The sequence below is a fragment of the Rattus norvegicus genome, chromosome 5, assembly GCF_036323735.1.
Source record: "Rattus norvegicus strain BN/NHsdMcwi chromosome 5, GRCr8, whole genome shotgun sequence".
Taxonomy (NCBI): Eukaryota; Metazoa; Chordata; class Mammalia; order Rodentia; family Muridae; genus Rattus; species Rattus norvegicus.
This window is the reverse complement of record NC_086023.1, coordinates 66,283,262-66,308,115: the sequence shown is the minus strand read 5'-3', so window position 1 is coordinate 66,308,115 and position 24,854 is coordinate 66,283,262. Positions and strand designations below refer to the sequence as shown.

The window sequence follows — 24,854 nt, the reverse complement described above, 5'->3', positions numbered from 1 at the left end:
GCAGAAAGTACTGATGAAATGCCTGCTCATCAGCGGATCTCAGAATTTCCCCTCTAGCAGATGGAAACATCTTGTTAGCCCAGGCTAGTCTCAGACTCAGCATATAGCTGAGAATGACCTTGAACTTCTATCGAGTGCAACCACCGTGTGGTGTACACTGGCTGGGGATTGAACCAAGGGTTTTGTGCATGCTATGCAAGCTCCCTAACACTTTGCTGCATTTCTAGCCAGAAAACACACACTCTTCCTGACTTGGCCATGTTGTAAGTCTTGCTTTCAGCTACTCACCACCTCCTACCACCAGAAAGAATGACTAAGTAGCCTCCAGCACACAGATGTTCATGTCAAAGGACTTAGGATGCTGGGTTTTCTCTGGGATCACCTCAGCCCCAGGCTTTGAAGATTCACTCTTCGATGAATTTGAGTGCTCAATGTGGGCTTTGGGTGCTGTGGCCTATGCTGGGGAAACAGGTAAGTAAAACAAAGGTCCTACCTCCCAGGAACCCATAGTGAGGCGGGAGGGGGTTAATGAGGCATTGAGCTTGGCCGTCAGTGACTGGCTCCTGACTCATTTCTAATCCTGTCCCAACTTACAGATGAGAAAGACTGAAACTCGTCACTCAAAGGGAAGCGGCAGAGCTAAGATTTGAGCCCAGAACTCTGGAGACCAGAGGCATGAACCACACATCCTAAATCTCTTCCTGGGCACCAGCTCTGTCACCTGGGTTATGGTTAAATATAGACTCTATCCAGGATTCAGGACCATTTCCTTCTAAAAGAACTGGAGGATTTTCTCGGCTTTGTGTGTGTGTGTGTGTGTGTGTGTGTGTGTGTGTGTGTGTGTGTGTGTGTGTCTGCTGTCTGTCTGTCTGTGTTGCTGTTTTGAGACAATATCTCACTATGTAGCCTAGGTTGGTCTTGAAGTCCTAGTAAATTCTCCTGCCTCAGCTTTCTAAGTGCACCATGCCCCGCTTGGATTGGTTGTTATTAACACTGCTGCTTCTCAGCACTGGTTGAACCAGACGCTTTTAAAACCCTGTTTGAATGAAGAGCAACAACTGGGCATTGGTTCTTTTGGAATCTCCAGGGTGCTTCTAGGGGGTTGTAGATACTCAGTTTGTGACCTGCACATTCACATTCTAATTTTATGGGGGGGGGACCTTCTAGCGTTTACAAGGCACTGCAAAAATGCGTGACTAGATGGAGAAGAGGAGCCCCATCTCCATTTGGCTAAGGTGGGAGCGTGAGGAAGTGTGTAGAGCCTGGAAGAAGCATGGGGAAGCATGCAGACCCTGGAGGAGCATGGAGAAGCATGCAAACCCCGGTGGGAGCATGGAGAAGTATGCAGACCCTGGCCCTTGGTTGTTGCTATTCTCTCATTTAGGCTTGAAGAGGCAGCAGCCCAGGTCAAAGGCAGGAGGCAGAGGCTTTCTCCATGACTGTGGCCTGACTGTAAATTACCACGGCCTGACCAAAGACCACAACAAAGCCTCTGAACATTTGTTTTAGTAATCTGTGTTTGCTAATAACCACAGTGGTCATCGGAGACGATATCTCGGTCACCGCAGTAGGATCTGCAATGAGCCAGCAGCAGCAGTTAGAGGCCTGCAAGAGAACCAGCCTAACCGCTGTATCTACACCACGCAACGCTGGTTCAATCACAGAGACAACCAGGGAATGTTTAACGCTCTCGAGGAAGCATCTCAGCAAGTATTAAGGGAAGAGAGCAATCAACGGAACACTCTCTTCTCTAACATATGGGCCGATTCACACGAGGGTAACGGTTGTGAAAGAGTGTCCCCCACGTGTGAGCAGGCTTCCTGATTGCCGAGTCATAGTCACAAGATAACATGTGATCTTTATTTAAACCAAAAGTTCTGCAGGGTGTGGTGGTGCAGGCCTTTAATCCCGGCACTTGGATGCAGAGGCAATGGAATTCCTGAGAGTTCGAAGCCAACTTGGTCCATAAATGAGTCCAGGAGCTCTAGGGCTCTGTTATATGGGAAAACTCTGTCTTGAAAAACCAAAACCAGAACAAAACTCGTTTTGTTTTGGTTTTGCTTTCAGTTTTTTTTTTTGTTTGTTTGTGGTTTTTTGTTTTTGTTTTGTCTCCAGGCTTTTGTAGTGACTATGTACACTTCAATCACTTTTTATGGTATTCGAAAACAATCTCCTAAAGGCTGACTATTGAACGGTGTAGCATGTCCAATTCCAGTGCTGGAGAGGTGGGGACAGAAGGATCCCTGGGTTACCCTGGCCAGTTAGTATAGCTTACTTGGTGAATTCCAGGTCAGTGAGATACTCTGTCAGACTCAAAACAAATACAAAAGATATAGATGGCACTTGGGGTTGACACCCAAGGTTGTCCTTTGATCCCCATATGCATGTGCGCACACACACACACACACACACACACACACACACACACACACACTGGTTATACCCTTCTATCTTCCCCCATTTTCAGTGGAACCGGATGTCCCTAGTTTAGTAGTGCACAAGCTTTCTGTGAGCCTATGGGGACACTCAGAACAAGCCTTCAGCACACAAGCCATCTCCCCTACCCAAGCCTCCACTACTGGCATGTGGGTCTCTCCCAGAAGGCGCAGTGAATCTGCCACTCTCACTACCCCACCTCCACTCCAGGGAGCCCTAAGAAAACAGGACAGCCAGGAATTACGGGGGAGGAGACAGACATCTCTACAAGCAGTCAGAAGGGTAGGCCAATTCAAAGACATTGTCAGGAGATACTTTGGGGAGGAAGCTAGTTTAAAGAGAATATAGTTCTGAGACTTTTCAGCTGGGCTTTCTTTGAGACCCTCATCAACAGGGAGGTCAATTCCCACAGTTGCTACCTGAAAGCCAGACTCTAGCCAAGCTTCCTAAACCCAGAAAGGTGCTCCCTACATCCTAAAGCTGGAGTCCTGGTCACTTAATAGTTCTTTCAGAACAGCTTTTTCTTCTTTTTTTACCCCATGTCACCATGGAGACAAAAGACTGAAGGGATTAGAATGGGTTGAGTTGAGTTTGCTGAGTTGTGTCCGGATGAGTTAATCTGAGTTGGGTTGTATTGAGTTGAATACAGTTGTGTTGGCTTAAGCTGCTTTCAGTAAGGTTGGATTTTACTGAATTAGATTACATTAAGTAGGGCTGAAAGGACTTGAACTGAATTTGGTTGTATTGGCTTGGGTTGGACTGAATTGGGTTGAATTGAATTTGGTTGGATTGGTTTGGGCTGGGCTGAATTGGGTTGAATTGAATTTGGTTGGATTGGTTTGGGCTGGGCTGAATTGGGTTGAATTGAATTTGGTTGGATTGGTTTGGGCTGGGCTGTGTTGGGATCAGTTGTGCCATGCTAGTTCAGTTGGAATAAAGAATTGGTTAGTTTTGTTGGATGGGGTTGGGTTGAGTTGGGTTGGGTTTAGTTGAGTAGAACTGAGTAATTTCTGCTGGGGAAGTCATGTGGGATGCACTCACAGAATTCCACTGGCCCCATTATCCCCTCATTATATGTTGCTCAGGAATAGGTCTGGGCCTTCTTGTAAGTTCTACTCTTATCCTAGACTGCTTGTTCTTTCTTTAATGAGGGGCAGAATCTAGTCAGCTAGTAAACCTGACTCCCCTGAAGAACACCTCTGACACCATCTTGGTTTTCCTGGGCTCTGTTGATAGCAGCGGTTCCCATTCCTCAGTCATGTGCTCCGACTGCAAAGTCCTGTGTGTATACATTCTCCTCAGCTGTTGATGTCTCTCACTGAATTGTGTGAGATTGACTGCCTTTGCCCACCCTCACCCACCCTCACCAGAATACTCCTGGAGACCAGTCATTTCCTGAGGCAGCTATCTAACAACTGACCTACGAAAGAATTCAGACCCTCGATGGCTCAGGGGTAAAGGTGCTTGTTCCCAAGGCTGATGGCCTGAGTTCCATCCCCAGGACTCACATGATAGAAGGCAAACCAAGAAGGAAGCTGTCTTCTGACCTCCACAAATGCTCTGTGGCAGGTATGCATGCACAATAATCAATCAATCAATCAATCAATACATGATTTTTTAAAAAAGAATCCATGTCTTAGTGGATAAACCCAGGTGAATTCTCTCACCTGGCTTTAAAACAACAATCATCAAAGCTATAGGGGTTTAAACACACACACACACACACACACACACACACACACACGCACAAAGGCAGTACACACATGTTTTTTAGTGGAAGTAAAGAATAATATAGAAATTGAAGAATTAAATTTATTTTGCTAATTTTTAAAAACCTGTATAAGGAAACCACACAATGGGGCAAGAACTCACACTCTGTAACTTAGGAATCCTGGCTCCCACGTAGAACAAAACTGACTTTATCTTTGGCCCATGGATGGACTGGGTGGTAACCATCAAAGTTAAATTCAGAAATTCAGCCAGAAGAGGAAAGGTGACTGTCCCGCCCTTGACTACAGTGGCCATCAGAAATAAGAGGCTAGACGAGCCAGCAAATAAATGGGTCACCTAACTCAGACAATCACAAATGGCAGGGAGCAGGCTGCCAAGGGTTCAAATCCCAGACCACCCAGTTATGAAGTTATAGAAGGAGGCTGCAGGTCCCTTAGAGCTCCCTGATTTCTCAGTCACTCTGCAGTTGTGAGGGTTGTGGAGGTTCAACATGGCTTACGGACCATGGAGAATATGGTAAGGTATTATACTAATGAGAAAACTCAGACGTGTTTGCTCCTGCCTCGATTTATTACAAAGCCCCATTGGGTATCCTCTTGTGCCAGGCCCTGTGATAGATTCTGGGGCTCAGAGTTAGACAAAGCCCAGGCCTGTCTCATGACTTTTCCCGTACAGCAAGGGATTGTGGGAGGTCACAACACAGTCTGAGTTCCCTGTCACTGAGAGGCACCCATGGGCAGAGAGGGACTGCATCCAGGGCAGAATCCTAAGGGAAGATGGGATTGCCAGATGAAGTAGAACAGGAGCATGATCAAAAGGGCAGTGTGTGGGCAAAGAGAAAGATGTCAGCATCGAGCCTCTCCTTCAGAAACCATAGCTGCCCATGAGAGGAGGTGGGTCTCTCAAGCAAGAAGCAGCAAAAGGGCATCTTAGATATAGTTAGGGCAAGTAAACCAGAGGTTGCCATGATTTAGTTTCTGTGTGAAATTCATCGGCACATATAAGGACCTCATTCTGATCTCAGGTGGGTGAATCCACTCTCTGTCACTTCAACACGCCACAGTCAGGTTCCACATCATGCCACTCGCTCACACCATAGCCGGGCACCAGACCATGTCACTCTCTCACACCATGGTGAGTTTCTGCGCCACATCACTCGGGTGGCTCCAAAGAAAACAGAGAGGAAGAAGTGTTGCTGATGTTGCTGGCAGGAACCTAAAAGGGTGAAGCCACCAGGGTGAAGAGTTTGGGAGATGCTCAAAACCACAGTCTTTGAGACAGCGTCTGGCTGTGCTACCTGGGCTTCACTTAACAGTCTGATGACTCAGACCCACATAAAAGCCAGGCCCAGCAGGACACATCAGTGATGCTGGGACTCTGAGACAGGAGGATCCCGGAACTTGCTGGCCAACAAGTAGAGCCTAATCTCTGAGATCCACGTTTAGCAAAAGACCCCATGTCCATATTTTAAAATAGTTTCACGTCAGTTTTCAACAGCCAGTCAAGATATACACATGGTTCATAAAACATACAAAGTATCGATCCACTAAGACGTGAGAAATGTGCTTGTGAGTAAAGTGTCTGCCACACAAGCATGAGGACCTGAGTCATCTATGTTAAAAACCGACCATCGTGTGCGCTTGCAACACCAGCAGGTGGAGGCGGGATGGTCCCTAGGGCCAGCTGGACAGGCGGTCTACACTAATAGGTGAGAGACCTTGTCTTAAAAACAAGGTGATGGTGTATATACACATGCTCACACTCACGCTCACACTCACACAGAGACAGAGAAGAGAAACACATGCACAGATGCACAAGTAAGGAAAATATAAATAAAGGCTTCATTAAGATTTCAACTAGACACTGTTAGAAATGTTGACATTAAATGCAGTGATGAGGCCAGATGCTGGCCAAGATACAGGGATGGGGATTCTCACTCCCTGATACCCACAACGGAGAAAGGCGTGCCAGCCGTGCCTGCTTCTGTGGAGAATATTCACCCCTGTGACCCTGACCACATCGAGATGGGAAGCTAAAGGAGATGTCTCCTATGCATGTGTCCTGAGATACACAGGAAAACAGTAGGTACCCAACTGTCAGATTCCGAAGGTACACGACAGCCCACGTGCTGTTGGAGGAAAGGGGGAAAGACCACAGTAGGTATAGTCATAGAGGGGGCTATTATACCACAGAGAAAATGTTTGCCTCATGCATGAACCTCAAAACCTCAACGTTCAGAGAAAACTAGAAACTGAACAATGCATCCTTTGTAGAAAAGGTTCAAAGACAAGAAAGATAGAGCCCAGGGATCTAGGGATGTGTATTTCCATTGTCTTCTTCTTGTTTAATGAAAAGAATTGACAACTCTAAAAATTCAGGTGACAATCACCCCTGAGAGACAGGGAACCCCACCCCTAACCAGGGCAGGGTGTTCTGCTTCCTGCTCTGTTTCTGCTGGGCTGGATTTCGAAGGCACACTCTTCTAAGTCGAGGTGTTTCCCTCAGGAGAAAGCAAAAGAAATAGATGACTTGCACACACCAGTACTTTAGTAACAGGCACAAGAGCACCCGCTCCAGCAACAGCGCTCACCCTCCATTCCAACCGAGCTATTTCACTGAGAGAAGAACCTGCAGCGCTGGCCAGCTACCTAGCCCTGACCATTCAGAGACACCGGGGGCCATGATGGCTGATACAGGAGGGGGGATGGAGAGCGCCCTCAGGATGAGGTAAATATGGAGTAAGATGTGACCTTTTCTTCCTACTTGTGAACTCAGAGCCTCCTGGGGGAGACCTGGGCCTGGCTGGGTGCTCAACCTGTTTGCTGAACCAGATGTTGCAACTCTCAAGCTGGGTAAATGCCGTTTCCTTTCTCGGTGTTCAGAACTAGAAGGAATACAGAGCTGAGTAAATCTTGCCATCCCATCTCACAGATTGGAAAATAGAGGCTCGGAAGGAGAATTGGTCCATGATGAAGCCTGGGTTTTCCAATCCTCAAAACTGGGTCATGGAGGGGGCAACTAGGAAGCTTACAAAAATCTATTTTGTAATAAATCTGAAGATTACTGTACACCTGTGTTCCATACCCAACATAGGAGCTTTGCCCATGATAGCATTCAGGGACAGCAGGACAATTGAGCTGGAGACCCAGAGGAGCAGCCAGGACTCAGAACAACCTTCCTGGGGCAGCCAGCACTCGATGGGGCTGGCAGCCTGTAAGTGGTCAGCCATGTGCAGGCTGTGTCAGGCTTGTTGGGAACCAGATAAGAAGTTTCACCCACCTAAGACTGGATATCTGCAAAGTGCATATGTTTTGTTTGTTTGTTTGTTTGTTTTTTGTTTTGTTTTTCTAAGCAGCTTTGCTGAGGTCAGATGCACAGCCTGGTGAAGGCAGTTAAATGAGTTAATGCATCTGTATGAGACCACGGCTACCACAGTGCAGTCTTGTATCATTCCTTACGAAGACCCCAGCTGCCCATTTTAGTCAAACCTGCTCTCTTCCCTAGGTCTGGACAATTGAGGATGCCATCCATCTCTGAGGCCTTTTCCTTTTTAGAAATTCTGTTGAAGTGGGCTCTGGTAACTTGCAGGCTTTTATCTGGCCGCCGTCACTTACCATGCTTTAGCACGGGTCTATTCTCACTCCCTTTTTAGTGTCAAATAGTATTTCACAGAATGTATATCATGGTTTGTTTATTTGTTTAGCAGTTGGTGAACTGGTTTGTTTCTGTGCTTCACCATCATGCATAAAGTCATTATGAAGGGTTACATAAAAGGTTGTGAGTGGGCATATGACTTTCCTTCACTTAAACAGACATTAAAGGAGTAGAATCACTAGATAGTGGTGTAACGAATAGCTAGTGTTTAATAAGCTGCCCAACTACTGGGGAAACGAAACAAGCTTAAACATTTAGGTTAGTGGTCAAGAGCAAACTTTCTCCCAGTTGTACTTCCACCAACGAGGCCATGTGCTCACAGACAATGACCTTCCCTCGGTACTGTTGTCTGTGAAGCTGCATCAATGGGGCTGGCGTGAACTCTGCCGACTGACTCCTATAAAGCTATGAAGTCTTGGGGGTCCAATGAAATATAATCTAGTTAAGGAGCCCAGGCCAGCCTTGAACTTACAATCCTCTTGCCTTAGCATTCCTAGTGCTAGGATTACAAACATATGCCATCATGCATAGCATGGCCTTTTTCTCTCCCTTCCTTCCTTCCTTCCTATTTCCTAACAGCCAGTTGAACAATGGCCCTGTAGAGGAATGTCCCCCAGAGCCCACAGATTTGCAGGTTACCACAGATCTACCTTGGGACAACTGAGTAGCTTTAGGATGACTGCATGCCCCTTCTGGGCTTCCCCTCTTAGGAAGGAGATGACCCAAAGAGCAGTAGGGTCTAAGAGTTTTGGAGGTGCATTAGGCTCCCGTCACGAGGAGGACATCAGGAACTGGGAGACCTTAAAGCCATCTCTGTCTGGAAAACTCTTTTTGATTGATGGTTGACAACAAAGTCTCTGGAGTAGGAGCACCTGGATCAGATTCTACTCTAGACACTTAGAAAGCTGTGGCTTGGGTTCCGTGTGCTCAGGATAGGGAGGGCATCTTCAGTCCTTGGTTCCCAGCTCCTGGGAGAGGGACTGAGATGGGAACCCCATTCAGACCTCAACTGATGCAGGGTCGGGTGGGGGTTAGCCATGGAAACTGCATGCAAGATCTACACAGCTCAGGGCTCCAGGATCCCTCTTCAGATCCCAAAGGAGCATTGAATGTCATCAGCTGCCCTCTGCCGCCGACTTGGCAAAGCCCTATGCCATATGGGAAATTGCAAGGTTTCCACACTGGTCATCCTCAGGAGAAGCCAGAACTCGGTTCCAACTGCCCTTTGATCTGCAAGAAACACCAGGCTGGGCACCCTGGCAGGAAAAGCTATCATTGCTTCTGCGTCTCACTCACTCCCTTGCACACCACAGGCAGAGTGGTACCAGGCTTCTTCAAGTACCTAAGGAGTTAAACCATCACCAATCCCAGACCAGCTTCGCTAACTCCTCTAAATCCAAATGGGTGAGAGGCTCTGGCTCCAAGCGTCTTCAATGCAACGGGTGAGGGAGGACAAGAACATGCCAAACTGGGTTTGAGTTCTGGTTTTCATAGTTACCACTTCCTAAGCCTCTCAAAGAGTGCTTTTCAACACACACATTTCTGTGAAGAGAAAGGTATCTTTCCTTCTGCCTGCTAAGTACCCAGAAGCATGGAAAGGACATTATTTTCCCTCTGTCCATTACACTTCTCAACCTTTCTGGGAACTATGAGAGTCTAGTTAATCCTTCCTTTCAGATGAGGAAACTGAGGCACTCAGAGTGAAAAGTATTGCCCACAGTCACCCGGCAGAGGAGCGATTCACACCCAGGCAGCTTGACTTTAAGTCAGACCCACTTTAACTCAAGCTTCTGATGCCCTCAGAAGAGAAAGAAAGATCAGTTTCTCAGGCTTAGTCCATCATCCACTGCACCTCTGTTCTGCAGGGATGGGGACCTCTCAGGACTCTGGCTGAATCAAGTGGGCTAGCGACTCTGTTCTGTTCTGTTAGGAACAACCAGGACGTCAAGGTATCTCTGCCGGAGACCTTGTTTCCCATGGATCTGCTCAACTCACAGCCCAGTGTGCAGGACCTCAGCGCGCTTTGGGATACTGTTCCCACTGGCAGTGTGGTGTCACTGTACAACTAAAGTCCCTCTCTGCCTTCTCCGAGGAGCCACATCCAGCTCAGATACTCTGTGTGCCCTGGCTGAAGCAAACGCCTCAGAGCCCAGGAACCCGGGGGGCCGGGAGGACACGGGGCAAGACCGCCTGTGCGCTGCACCAAGCAAGGACTCCCTTTTATGTCCAGGAATGAGGCGCCCCAGCACCCGGGCGCGCAAACGGCGGCTGTGGCTTACCTGTCGCGGCGCGCGTCTGCAGGACGGTGGAAAGCAGCGTGGAGATGATGGAGAGCAGCCACCTCGGGCGCCGGCCCTGCGCGGTCCTCCTGCAAGAAGCGGTGGCAGAGAAGGTGAGGTGGGGGTCGGGCGGCGAGACCAAGGCTCAGGGGCCGTGGGGCGCGGGTCCTACCTGTGTGTCATGGTGCAGCTGCCGGACCCCAGCTCCACTTTGCCCGCGGAACAAAGGCGGCGCTCGGCGGCGGCGGCGGGATCCCGGCTGCCGCCCGTGCCTGAGTCACCCGCGCTCTGAAACCCGACTCCGCCGCGCCCTGCGCTCCCCCACGCGCGGTGCCCCACCTCGCCGCTGGTTCCCGCCGCGCCTCCCTACGCCCCCTTCTTCTCGCCACCCCAGGGCCTTATGTAACACGCGAGGAAAGTCCTGCATGCAGACACAGAGCTCCACAACCTTAGGGCCGCCTGGGATAGCTGGGGTTTCCTTATAGGACAGACTAGGCTATTGAGATTCAGAGGGGAGTGGCAGTGTCCCAAAGCCACACAGTTGAAGTTGCTCCTGGTTGCTGTGCCACGCCCAGCACACCAACCAGGATCCCGCTTGCTTGCCCAGAGAAGCGCGGTGGGGACGGAAGTCATGCACAGAGCTAGGACTTTGAAGGCTTCATGGAGTGTGCACTGAACATTTTGGAATTCCCAAACCTTGACCAAACCTGATCTGGCCTCCTTCCGCCTGTCCCCAAGTTAATGAAGACGGTCCAGAGAAGGCAAGCAATTTATCAAGGTGTCCACCCAGTAAACCATACAAGAAAATCAACATTGGAGGAAACAACAAACCCTCAACGTTGGCCAGGGCACATAGTCAGGTGTATGACCTGCCTGCTGGGGACAAGACACCCCTTAACTAACAAGCAACACAGAGGGCAGGAGTTGGGAGCTTGGCTTTTATGCGTGCTATCCCCAGGAACTCTTGAAGTTTCTAGTGCACTGCAGGGAAAGTGGGGGTGGGGACTGGTCCCTTCTCAGGCCACGAAGTTAATGCTCAGAGTGGCCAGCACAGTACAGTGCTCACTGCTGTCTCCCCTGCTGTGATGATGGCACCTTCAGACCACAGGGGTCAAGACAGGCAGCACAATTGATAGGCTTTTAAGGGAGGCACCAGGGCTGAGGCACCAGGAGCCAAGGCAGGAACAAGGAAGACAGCATTCTAAGGACACTGCCCACTTACAGTGGCTTTGACATCTGTTCACGATGTCTATGGAGGTGAACTCTCTTTCCCCTTTTGTGCCTGCTGTGCTGGGTATAACACTTATTACAAGTTACTAACCATGGGAAGCTGGCTTTCTTGGGTCTGGATTTCTGTATTCTGTGCAAAACGCATCAGCCAGATCTGTAACTGGCTTCCTGGAAAGATTTTCCCTAAGAAGACTGCAGCACCCAAGGCTGTTCCAAATGAAAAGGTTAAGAATAACAGCGTTTAATAATTATGACATGTTTGTTAAGATTCATATTTTGTAGGGCTGGAAGGATGGCTCAGAGGGTAAGAGCATGTAGTGTTCTTGAAGAGAACCCAAGTTCCAGGCACCCACGAACAGTGGCCTACGATCACCTGCAACTCTAGTTCTGGGGTTTCCTCCTCTAGGTTCTGTGGGCACTCCCACATGCATGTCCATACAGACACACAGATACACTTGCATGCAAATTGATAAACCTTCCTTTAAAACCCAAATTTGTGGATTATTAAAGTTCAGGTAGACCTATTGACATGGAATCTGCATTTTCGAGGCCAATTTTATTGGAATTGAATCGGTTCAGGCAATAATCTCCAGTTTATCGTGGTTGCCACCATCTCCTGTTTCCTGACGAAGGATCGGTCCTACTTAATACTGCACTTGAAGTCCGTCTTTGCTCATACGTCAGAGTGGAACTGGGTTGAGAGCTCACCAACCTGTGCCAAATGGGCAAACGGAAGATCTGTGGAGAGAGAAGGCTGTTTCTAAATGAAGATGGGGAAGAGCACAGATTCAATACACAGATAAAGCTTGTGTATACATAGGAGATAACATTGTGCCACAAGCCTGGCCTGCCCGGCCTCTGTGTTGCCTGCAGGATGAAGTATGCTGTATGTATGCTGTATGTATGTATACAGTATGCTGTATTCAGCTGATGGGGCTTGAGTGTGGTTCAACTTATCAGCGCTGGGCAATGCAGTAGACTCCTTTTCAACCCTCTCAGGGAAGTCCTGTGTACACATTTGTTGATTCTAGGTAAGCATCTAAGACCAATTCCTCAGAACCTGAAGACAAAGGTCCCTTGGGTCTTTTCTCACACGGTGATTGGAAATAGAGCCTGGTCAACAGTGCCAACTTGTGTCTCTTTCACCTGGAAAAGACAAGCAAGACAACTGTGTTGTCTGAAGGTGGGGGTTATGGTCTAAGACAGGGGATATCTCAGGCCTAGGAGCTGAAAGGGTCGGGAGATGGTCCCTTGTGGGTATGGGACTGATGGGGCAGGAAGCCAAGCAAGGCATTCCACCTCCTTCCAGACAGTGCCGTGAGGGCTTAAGTGATTTCCTTCCATTCAATGTGTAGTTGTAGAAATACCCGAAAGGAAGCATCATGTCATACTCTAGCTAGTCTAAACTGTTTACCATGGTTCAGGCTAATCTTCAAGACCGGGACGTGTGGAGACTGGGGATTTAATGTCCCGAATTCTCCAGAACTTGACTAAATGAGTAAGCTGTCCATTTTCCTACAATCCAGCCAAGTGTCCCAGAAGGCTCTGTATCCAAGGGCATTCTTCAGACTGTCTCCAGCAGCTAGGAGGGCACAGGAACCTGGAAGGAGCGCCCCAGACCTGGTTTGGAAAGCGGTTACCAAGAGTCAGTGCACAGCTTTCTCAGCTGGACTTTCTCAGTGTGTGGGTGTGATGTGCCTTTGCAATCTCACAGGAGATATACAAAGCCTGCCCTCTGCATCTGATCAATGAGAAGGAAAAGCAGACATCACCAGCCTGCGAGAAGTGAACTTAGTGAAACAGTTGGGGAAGAAGGCTGCGTCTCGGATAATCGAGAGAAAACCATGAATGTATGAGACCTTGGCTGTGTCTATGTGAAGGAGGCTTGTTGTTCAGCATGTCACATGATTATGGATTTGAAAATCTGACAAGGGGGATGGGGATTTAGCTCAGTGGTAGAGCCCTTGCCTAGCAAGCGCAAGGCCCTGGGTTCGGTCCCCAGCTCTGAAAAAAAAGAAAAGAAAAAAAAAAAGAAAATCTGACAAGACAGCAGGACAGGAGAAAACAGGAGAGAGGGTGCAACAGAGGGTTCCTAAGCACACACCCAGTGTCCTGTCCATGTGCTCCTACCTCCTCTCTCCTGTCATTTATGTGCATAGTGGCCATTGTCCCCTGTCCACATCCCTTGAATGTTTTCTCAGGCCCTGGAGCCTATTCTGTCTGCAAGCATGACAAAATTAAATTCCCCCTTCCCAATTCTTTTAGCCAATGGAAAATGGCTAGTACTTCTTTTTTTTTTCTTCCAGATCCTGTGTTACAAAAACAGTGATTTCTTAACCTTTCTCTCATTCCTGGTCTTTTCCTCTCCCTCCCTACAAGGAATACTCCAAGGGCCTGGCACACAGCAGGCGGGCACTCTTCCCTGAGCTATACCTCCAGCTACATTTTGAGGAATTTCTTAAGGCATTTGGAATGTGCTCTCACAATGCACACAGCTAAGGCCTCTTATGGGCTCTTCCTCCTTCGCTGCCACACGCCCCCTTCCTTCACCCTTATTCCCTAGGATGATACTCACTGCACAGAGGCACCTAAGACTCACTTCAGATGCTGTTGTCTGGGTAGCCAAGGATGAGAGAAGGGAATTTCTCTTCCACACTTTCACATATCCATGGTCCTTGGCCCAGTATCTGAAGTGTCTGTCACCTGTCACTCACTGCTTACAAGCTCCCGTTATTATGATATCATCGACATAGAAGAGGGACAAACATTACCGAGGGCTACACAATAGTGAACACTGAAGAGTCGATGTACCTGCAGTATAACACACTACAATATGTTCTCATCTTTACCATGTGAAAGTACACTCTTTTTGGAACCTTCCGTGAGACCCCACATGTGGGATCTTACTGCAACTCACTACCAAAGGCCGTGTTGATCAGTTCTAGTAAATACACTGCATCTGCCTTGCAGCTGCCATTGATGTTAGCATCTGGCAAGGCTCAGGACGAGCTGCAATCATGTGCCACATTCATGTGGCCTTTTCCAGGGGTTTGGCACACCCTTTCCTTTTAACTCCTGGTGCTGCTGCTGCTGCTGCCCTCAGTACTTCCCGGAGTCTGGATTGCTTCTGCCTTGCTATCTCAAAGTGGGAAAGTAGTCTCAAGAACGCTCACTTGACTTTTCCCTGCAGAAGTCAAGTTGCCGATGTAAAGATTCTACTGGAAGCTCAGTGTATAGAGGCACTTGAGACTTGGCCCCAAAGGTACAGAAAGCACAGGTAACCATGGGAACAGGTAGGCAGCCCCCTTGTGTCATCCATTGCCAAGGCCCTTCTTCAACTCCCATCTGCAGCTTCATGGGTGGTTTATTGTAACCAGTGAGCAAGGGAAGGGGAGAGCAGAGCTGTGTCGCAGATAAATGAGGGTGTTGTGCAAGTCCTCACGGGGTGTAGGCGTACAGTCCTGCATCCCCCCTCCACAGTGACCGTGAAGGGCAAAGGTAATGAGAACTCTCCCTCTAGGTGCACCCTTAGGTTGTGCGCTGGCCCACCTCTCTGAAGGAGGGAGGAGTGGCCTTAGAGACCACTTAGAGAGAGGCCTGAGAAGTTGGTGCAGGTCTTGGATGATGGCCAGCAGTGTGAAAGACAAGGATGGCTGATTCAGGACAGGGAGTCCCAGGGAGGGCCGAGGAGATGTTAGCAGCTCTAGGACCTGACGTATAAACCTGAGGACTGGAATTTAAGAAACCATATAAAAACCTACCTTGGTGTGAGCAACTGTAACCCCAGCACGGAGACTGGTGGATCCTGGGGGTTTGTTGGTCAGCCAGACTACAAGAAATGGCCAATGGTGAGATCCATGTTCAGTGAGGGACCCTGTCTCAAAAAATGAGGGCCACCCAAAGTTGATCTCTGGTCTCCACTCAGGCAAGCCTACATTCAGACACCACCATCCCCAACCCCACCATCTCCACAAGAAAACATAGGAAAGAGGACTGTGGACTGGCCTGTATAAGCCCAAAGCCTATGTATCTCACACTGCTCGCTAGGGACTATCCACCACAGAGAAAACTCTGCAATGGTCCTGGGGAGACCAGTCAGTCCTCCTTCTTGTCCAACAGCATGGACTCCTCCCCTCTGAAGCATGCCCCAGTGACAGTGATTGTCTACTCCACTGGCCACAAATGCCCACACTGCGATCTCCATGACACCTCAGAGAGCCCAGCTGGTGCTGGTTTGCCTTTCCTAGCTGAGCATCTTTTGCCAACTCTACTACATCCCCAAACAGGCAATGCCTGCTTCATCCACCTTGTGTTCATAGGATGTTGATCAAATAAAAAGAACCATTTGATAGCAGAAGAGCGACTGTGGGTGAGGGGCCATTCGAGGAACCCCTCAGTGTGAGCATGTGCACAGAACACAACTGGGTATTGATACGGTAGAAAGGCCTGCTAAAGCCTCAGCGAGGGACAGCCCTGTGAGTTATGGGACTCACCTGCAGAATGTAGGAGACAGAGTCACTGACTGGCCAATGTGTCTCACGAATCTAGGATACAGATGTCCCTCAGTATCCACAGACGATGACCTCCTGACACCCAAATCCAAACTGGTCAAGTTCCTCATATTAAGTGGCATGATATTTGTATATCTATGCAACCCTCCTATATATTTCATTTAATTAGTTTTAAAAATTAAAATATAATTGCCTTCTTTCCTTCCATCCCCGTTCCTTCCTCTAACTCCTTCCAAGACCTCTCCTCGTTCTCTCTCAAATTCATGGCTGTTAGTTATTATTGCTACATGCGTGAGCATGTGCACACACACACACACACACACACACACATAAATATACAAGTGCTGTTTCCATGTACATGTTTTAGGACTGAGCACTTAGCATTGGATAATCAACTGTGGGGCTCCTCCCTGGGGAAGACTGCTTCTGCTCTCGGCATCCCTTAGCTGCCTACAGGTCTTTTTCTGGGGGCGGAGTCCCATGGGCTTTTCCATGTTAGCACGTCTATTAGTATTGCCCTCAGCAGGCCCTGCTAAGGCATCCATAGAACCCTAACCTCTGCCATGTATAGAAGGCACAGCTGACTTCCTGCCTCTGGCAATCTTTCTGCTCTGTCTTCCATGATGTTCCCGAGCCTCAGGAGCAGGTTGTGTTGAGGATGTGGCTGGGGCTGGGCATCCCAGAGTCCCATATATCTTAAATCACCTCAGGATTAAATACAGTCTTGACTTAATGCACATAGTTACTGTATGCATTGTTCATGGAACAGAGGAAAGAAAAGTCTGCATATACTACAGTCAGAATGTCGGGTTTTGACCTGCATTGGGTTGAATCAGCAGATGCAGAACCCACAGATGTGAGGGCCAAATATACAAGTCTGGGAGTCAAGGGATTGTGTTGGGGTGAAGTCTTCTTCCCTCAGGAGAAGCACTGAAACCCTGGGCAATCTCTGGTCAGGATGGTGGTTTCCAGCAGAGAAGCTTTTCCAGTGAAACAGTACTTTCATGAATCTTGAAGCTGTGGCTTGACTGGGTCACTTGGAGTTTCTCATGACATTGGACAAGCAGGCAGAAAATAGGGTGTGTGTGTGTGTGTGTGTGTGTGTGTGTGTGTGTTGGGGAAAAAGGGGGGAGGACAGTGAGGCTCGATGGGTACCAGGAGCCAGCCTCACTGCTACTTTGTACAGGCGGAGAACACGCATAGATGAAGAGAACAACCCAGAGGATTTCGGATGCATCTGGGTCTCAGGATGATGGCCGGGAGGTCTGAGAGCAGGATGAAGTCTGGACCGTCTCTCCAGGCAAGCTGGCTGGAGCATCTGTAGTGTGGGCTGAGAACAAAGGGAGTCTAGAGCGGGTGAGGAGGAGGAGGAGGAGGCCAGAGGCTCAGCTGGGGATGGAGTTACCTTTACTCTCTGGCTTTGCAGAGATGTCAGTTAGCTGTGCTCACACAAGGGACTCTGACTACCAGTCTTTCATCTCTTTTCTTCAAATATGTGAAGAACATTGTGTTCCCATAAAATTAGAGGCCCTGTGTAACAGTACAACCATCCCCTCTTTTCTCTAGGGTACATTCTAAGACCCCCACAGTGGATGCCTGAAATTGCAGATGGTTCTGAACCCCACAAGCACCATTTTTAACACATACAGGACTTCAATAAGATGTACTATATGGATTAGGCACAGTAAGAGTCACAACTATGAAATACTGATAAATGAGAGTAGTCATATCAATATACTCAACGAAAGCCTGTGGATGTAGCTTTCCCTCTCCCCCTCCCTCTCTCTCCCCTCCCCCTCCCCTTACCTTTTCCCTCTCCCTTCCTCATCCTCTGTCCCCTACCCTCTCGCCTTCCCTCCCCCCCTCCCCCTCCCCCTCCCCCTCCCCCTCTCCCTTCTCCTCCCCTTCCCTCTCCTTTCCCCTCTCCTCTGTGCTCTCCTTAGTCCATACTCCATTCTTGTCCTGTGATGACATGGAATGACTCAATGTCTCATCTTTAGAGGGAGTGAGGTCAATGGGTGCCCAGGGTAGTGTGAAGTGGAAGCTAAGGAATGAACCATCTAATGTTTTGGGGTCACAGTTAACTGCAAGTACCTGAACTGTGGAAAACACAACCACAGAGAGTCGGGGACTTCTTTTCAGGAGCAGTGTCTGTTCCTGGCTGGTTCCAAGTCCCTGCAGCTCACAGGTGGGCTGCACAACCCAGTGCACAGCTCTGGCCTCTCCTGCTTCACTGACCATCCTCTTTTATCATTTCCTGCCTCCAGGTGGTCATTTGCCATTGTACAGCCTTTGCTACTGAGGTCACCTCAGAACCCACCATTTGCCATGAGCATGACTTGACAGTGCCTTAACCCTCGGCCACTTCTCTTTCCTGCCATAGGACTTCATGGGGCCGGAAGTGTAAGATGCGGTGGGGCTCGTCTGCTGTGCACACACAAGCCCCTTGCAAAGGCACAGGAAATAATATGTGGACAACTTTGAACAATGGTAAGCAGAAACAATGGGTGAATAAATATTTTCCCCTTCCTCTCCCGGATGAGACCCGAGAAGCAGCTTCTTTAGAGGCATGAGGAAGACAAACCAGTCTGCACCAGATGGCCATTTTCTCTTTCCACTTTCCCACTTTACTGCCCCTCCATTCCCAAGAATTCTTCCAGAATCAACAACTCGTGACTTTGCTAGGTCTACCAAACACAGAGACCTGTTAGGGCAATGGAGTCTTATGGTGTCATGGATGGACTGCTAAGTTCTGTATCTAGGTCATAGAAACAGAACAAAATCTACACACACTGTGATGAGCTACAACCAGGACCCAGAAGCAAGAAGACTATCCTCTCAGGGACCATCTCTATAGCTTGTTACTAGACACAGGAGGCTGGTGTCCAAGGAAAACACAAAAATGCTGGCCTCTGGGGGCTTGCTTAAATATTGAAGATGACTTTGGGCTTCCAAAAGCCATAGAATAGAGGGAGGTGATGGTTATTTCCAAGAGGATAGTGGGGACTCTACCCAGTCTGTGAATGTATGAGCAATGTAGGGTACTCAAACACTAGACCACAGACTTTTAAATCCAGAAATAGCCCCTTACAGTCTGTGTGATCTTAGGAAAGTCACTAGTACTCTGCTCTTCAAATTTCATGAACTGAAAAAAGTAGTCATAATAATAGAAAGTGCCTAAAGCCCCTAACTGAGTCACACAAATAGCAATTCAGTGAGTATTTTATGTATCAGTCGTATCACTGAATACTTCGGTCTCTAGATAATAGGGCTGGGTTCAGAGTCATAGAATAGCGACTCAAATAGAACAGCCAGAGACCTTCAAGACCAGCTCCTCTGGCATCCAGAGGGGGGAGGACTTGCCCAGCGTCAGTTAATCTGAAGTCCTGACTGCTTCCGTTTGCCCTCCTCTCTGCCCAGTTCTCTCATACATGGTGTCAAGGCCACTGCACATCAGAACTGGGAACGATGCTCTGTGACTTTAAGATATCCTAAGGTATCTATGCACTCTGTTAAACCCAGCCCAGGGAGGGCTCCACTCTACCAAACAGCCATGGTTCATTTGTTTTCTAGTCTGTGCCATGCCTGCCTCAGTACCTTGTGAAAAGAAGGTTAAAAAGTCCAGGTTCCCTGTATTTGTGTAGTTAGAGGGGGGAGCTTCATGCTGGGCTTTTGAGTTGGAGGTAAGCATCTCCCGAGGCCTGTCACGGGTAGTCTAGAGTCACTGCAGCACCTGCTTGCTGAGCTCTGTCCTAGAATTGCTCGCATGAGAATGCACTTAGGTTTCAAAAACTGTCCCAGCAATGATCTATTTACTGCCTCCATCCGAGACACGCTGCTAATGTCGCTCCTAGATGAACTTCATCACCCGCCCACCTTGGGAAGAGGAAGGAAAAAAATGCATTTTGTTGAATTAGGCTTTTAGGATCTAAGAAAGCTACGTAGGACTAAAAGAGACCTTGTACCTGTTCCCAAGGTGAACAGACACTAAGCTGTGCAGCTCTCCTAGTAGAGGACTAGGGTGAGTAAGGACTCCCCATACCCTCAGGCTTCTTGCCTTCCATTTTCCCTGGCTCCCCCATCGATACACAGACAATGGCTGCCATTCTTTGAATACTATACAAAAGACGTGGCAAATATGAGTATGCTGGATGAGTCTATTTTTATGTAATAAAAATCACGTAAGGGTAAGGTGTTGTCAAATGTGTCCTTGAACTAAGCCAGAGAGGGGAACAGGACATTTGTTCCAAAAGTGATGGGTAAATGACTTCGCCTCACTTTGCTTTTGAGAGTGGGCAGTGACAGGCCATCTCTCTGCTCACACCTTGTCTTAACACACTCTCTTGTCTCTGGCTATTAGAGCCTGACTCCTCTGGGTACCATTGGGAAGAGGGAATGGTCTCTGTGATTGGCAGCAGGCTATAGCTTCCTCTTCCCTCAGCCCTAAGGGTTCAAAGGTTTACAGACGCTCAATAGTGCTCTGGGAATATTCAGAAATGGAATCTCTTTTGTCACAATGAAAGTGGATGCTATAAACATTTGTTAGGCCAAGGGTATCATATTCAGCAATGGGAGAGGTGGTCTACCCAACATGAAATATTGCAGCAAAACAGTGTTGGTGGCACACACTGAGAGATGCCAACAGACTGTCGCTGTCAACCTTCACTGATAGAGACCATCGGGCTCCCAGTCCCATCTGCACTCACCGTGCACCACTTCTCCTTACCACATAATTCCCAGATCTCTCCCACCTTATTCTGCTCCATTTTATTAAAGGTCAAAATCAGCAGATCACCCACCCCTGAGATCGTTTTCATGATCCACGAAGAAGCAATGACCCATGTGATGATTTCAAAATATTTAATCAGCCATTGGATAGGAATGTTGGGCAATTCTCAAGATGAGAATCATTCTTCCGCTTTCCTGCTTGACTTTTAAAAAATCATGGGACTTCATTGGGCTGGAAAGATGGCTCAGCACTTTAGCATACAGTGCTCTTACAGAGGGCAGGAGTCTGATTTCCAGCCTTCATATCCAGAAGCTTGCAAATACACAGAGCTCATGCTCTGGGGGAACTGGAATTGATGCTCTCTTCTGACGCCATGGGCACCTACACCCGTGTGCATGTGGGCACACACACACACACACACACACACACACACACACACACACCTCTATCATTTGAGACATAAATGAATAAATAAACAGACATCTGCAGCAGTGTGGCCGACAAAGAGGTCCACTGTGCCTCATTATAATGGTATCTGTGTATCATCAGCCTTGCAAACTGTGTGTTCCCTTTGTGCCTCTGACACCAGGTCAGATCTAAGAATGAGATCAAACTCTCATCAGGAAAAATCCCCACTCACTCCTGGGATTCCCCACCTTAACACATCAATAACCTCCCCCATTCAGCACAGTCTCTGCTCCCTGTCACCCCGAGAGTGTGCACCTTGCTCTGAGGTAAACTTGCTCCCAATTCCTTACTTTGTCTCTTTTCTAAATTCTTTCCCCAGCAGTGACAAGAGCCTGGACCCGCTGGGTGGAGGGTTCCATCTCTCTGTACCTAAGATCTCCCCAGCCTTCATCAACAGTGTTCAATCTGCTGCCATTAAGTCTCTATCGCAAGTGATCTCATCCCTTCTCCCAGTGTCTCTGTAACAGCGTTCTCAACAACCATTTTATCGACAAGTTTGAAAGATACCCTTCCAGAAAATGGAGTCCAACTCCTCACCTTGGACATCCCCCCACACACACACATCCTGCCTCAGTTTCCTACTTCCTTGGTTTTTGGGACTCTCTGTTCCCACACAGATAGCCCACTCCAAAATACTGCCTGTCCTCCTCGTGCACTACCTGTGTAGCCAGGTGTTTGCGCACCCCAATACCCACTCTCACTCCCACTTCTAGCCTGGAGAACCCTGCCTCAGCCAAGCACCCCTACTTAGTGTCATCCCACCAACAAGCTAGCAAAGGAAAAGCTTTGCTTCTGCTGTGGCCTCTGTTCTTAGAACCTATATGAGATGATGCTGGCTGGCATGGTTCAGACCATCAGGACATCCTTAGCTCTTAGCTCAAAGGCTCAGCGCAGCAGCTAGGGCAGGGCTGTGCCCTCAACCCCATGACAGAGATGAGGAAGCCAATAACACTAACCTTCTTGAAGTCAGTTAGTGGATAAAGGGCAGAACCTTCCGGCTTCCCGTTCATATTTCATTCATTGTTTCACTGGCCTTCCCAGAAGAGCAACAGAACTGATCAGGTCCACCTCACTGTCCACACAGCACAAGAAAAGATTGCTTGGGAGTTTTCCTACCAACATGCTGGGTCTGACATGCTATCTGTGGTTGGAATAGGCTTAGCCTCCACCCCTCCTACCCCCATGCCCAAAAGCTGCCTGTGGTCTGTGAGTACCTAGGAAAGAACAGGGTTTCTGGAACTCTAGAAAAACTCAGAAGCACAAAGTGTCTCAGAAAAGACTGTCCCCAGAAACAAATAAAATAAAACATAACTTTTTATATTTGTCTCATTGGGAAAGGCAAGTTTTAATTACTCAGAAAACTATCAGAGCAGCCCTTTTGCCAAAATGCTAACATGCACATGTTATGAGGGATTTTTTTTTTCTTTGTAAGCCAAATTTCCTCTCTCATGTTTGGGGACCTCATGAAATGGAACACCTACCTTCTTCAAAAGATACTTTGAAGCCATAAAAATGTTCATAGGCTTTGACTCAGTAATCCCTTTCTGGGAAGCTAGCCTAAGAAAATACCCTGAAATATGGCAAAAGCCATATGCAGAAAAATATCTATCAAGGAGCTACTCAGTTAAAAACTGGACTCAACCCAAAGATTCAATGAAGGGAAAGGAGGGCAGTTAAGTCTAAACCTTGAAGAAATATTCTGTAGCCATTAAAGATGAGGGGTATACAATTTATGAAGGGTCACAGAAAATGCTTATGATAAAATATTAGGTGGAAACGCCTGGAAAAATATTGAAATGCACACAAGTTGTAAAAGCAATAAGGAAATGTAGAAAACGTAGTTGTCACAACGTCAAAACAGCGGGCTTATGGATTTGTACCTTGTTTTCAATTTTCCTTCTTGTTATCTTATCACCACTTTCCCATAACAGTTGGAATTTCTTTAAGAAAAAGCAATGGATGTTACTAGTTATTTCTCCAGGAAAAATACACCAATAATAAAGATTAGACGTCGGGAGGAAAAGCGTCCTGCCCATCACTCATTGTCCTTAGAAGACATCGATTTTTCAAATGAGGTCAATAAAAAAAACGTATGCAAAAAAGGAAAACATTTTAAGGTAGTTTTTGTTCTAGGCACAAAAAACACCAGATTCCATTACTGCAGAAACCATGTCATGCTTAACCAATCTCTTATTTCTGTGTTTTTCGGTTGCTATGGAGACACATACAAGGACCTTCTTGTCAGGGAACTTTGAAATGATGCTAAGTGTCTCAGAGTTTCTATTTCATCCCCAGAACTCTGTGCCTTGATCAGTTGGAGGTGGATATTGAATGCAGGAAATAAATCTAAATTCTCATCCAGGAACTTTGGAGACAGGAGAGAATTGGAAGGGAGCCTTGGAGTAGAATTCTCCTCCATGAGAGCCTTAGTTCAGTGACGCGGGTGGAAGGCAGACATACATGACCTTCCAGGGATGAGGCAGTCAAAGTTCTACCCCAAGATTAAACGGCACCACTTCACACAGGAGATGGAAAAAGGATGACCCAATAGTTGGCTCAACAGGCAAAGAATTTGTTGCTAAGCCTGATGACTTGAGTTCAATACCCAGGACCCACATGGTGGAAGGACTCTGAATCTTACACATTTACCTCTGACCTCCACACAAGTGCCACAATCAAGCAATCCACCATTGGTCTTGTTGTTGTTTGTTTTGGTTTGTTTGTTTCGTTTTTTGTTTTTGTTGTTTCTTTTGTTATTGTCTGTTTTTAGGAGAAGGGAAACAGATCTCTGCCCTGGTTATCTGCCACTGTGTTAACAAAAGCACCCTAAAAATCCCAGAGTATTTGGATACATTCGATGTAGGCTATGGTATCGAGGGTCAGGAAATTAGACAGTGCTCACCCGGGCAGTTCTCTTGCTCTTCGTGGCATCTGAGGACACTCTAGGACACCCAACAGGAAACTGGGGCTTTGCTGGAGCATCCTCAGATTAGCTGTCCCCATCTCATGGTGACTGCCACCCCCCACCCCAGAGTGAGCATCCCAAAGCGCAGGAGCTCCAAGGTTTCCCGTTGCTTACTCATCTCCGACGTCAAAGACGTTTGCTTCCGCCCTACACCATTAATCAAGAAGGGCACTAAAGGCAGCCCAGGTTCAAGGCAAAGGGATTAGAACTCTAGAGAGAGAGAACTCAAAGAGAGAGAGAGGTAGCAAAGATTTGGGGACCATCTTGGGCATACCACAGAATCAGAATCGCTTTAAACATGCTGAGTTGAGGGAAACTGTGAGTAGGAGGGACACAGGCAGGCTGCCCATTGCAGACAAGAGCAGGAAGGTGGAGCTCCTTCGGGTGCTGGTGGTGCTGCAAACGTGTAGAGCATTTGTTTATGTATCCGCCTGTTTATTTACTTATCGAGTCTCAATGCTGTAGCCCATGGGGCTGGCCCCACTGAGGATTTGACCCCATTTGGTGATATATGATTTGAGAAGCCTTCTCAATAATGCATGGAATTACTCATCCGCTTGGGACCCACTCACCCTCACTGGGCATCCGTCTGTGATGGTAAGTGTCCACTGTCCAGTGTCCACCTGAGTGATGGAGCTCTGGGTATGCCCTCTGGGGGTTACCTTGATTTACAATGTCTGGGTCAGCACCCTTAAAAGACACCTGAGCACCTCTTAGGCAGTATTTGCCTAACTCTGCAGTCACTTCAGGATTTCCAGGAGTAACAGAGCCTCCCAGACCTATCACCGCCTGGTGCAGTCCTGGGGCACACACCGCACAGCAGCACAAACAATAATCGTATGATTATGAGA

The 24,854-nt window shown here is 47.9% G+C and overlaps 1 protein-coding gene and 1 long non-coding RNA gene across 2 annotated transcripts in view; one reads left to right on the top strand and one right to left on the bottom strand.

The window, feature by feature from the left end:
• The window catches only part of Col15a1 (collagen type XV alpha 1 chain), a 105,627-nt gene extending 95,057 nt beyond the window's left edge, over positions 1–10,570 (bottom strand). Inside the window, exons 1-2 of the mRNA NM_001100535.2 lie at positions 10,273–10,570; positions 10,101–10,189 (exon numbers count right to left, since the gene is read on the bottom strand). Of these exons, the coding sequence (NP_001094005.1) occupies positions 10,101–10,189; positions 10,273–10,283 (100 nt within the window). The 5' untranslated portion in view covers positions 10,284–10,570. The remainder of the gene's footprint in view (positions 1–10,100; positions 10,190–10,272) is intronic.
• Positions 9,580–23,141, top strand: LOC102551073 (uncharacterized). Its single transcript, XR_354003.5, has 3 exons — positions 9,580–10,213; positions 18,225–18,331; positions 21,358–23,141. It is a non-coding gene; the product is annotated as an uncharacterized LOC102551073 (long non-coding RNA).
• The last annotated feature ends 1,713 nt before the right edge of the window (positions 23,142–24,854 follow it).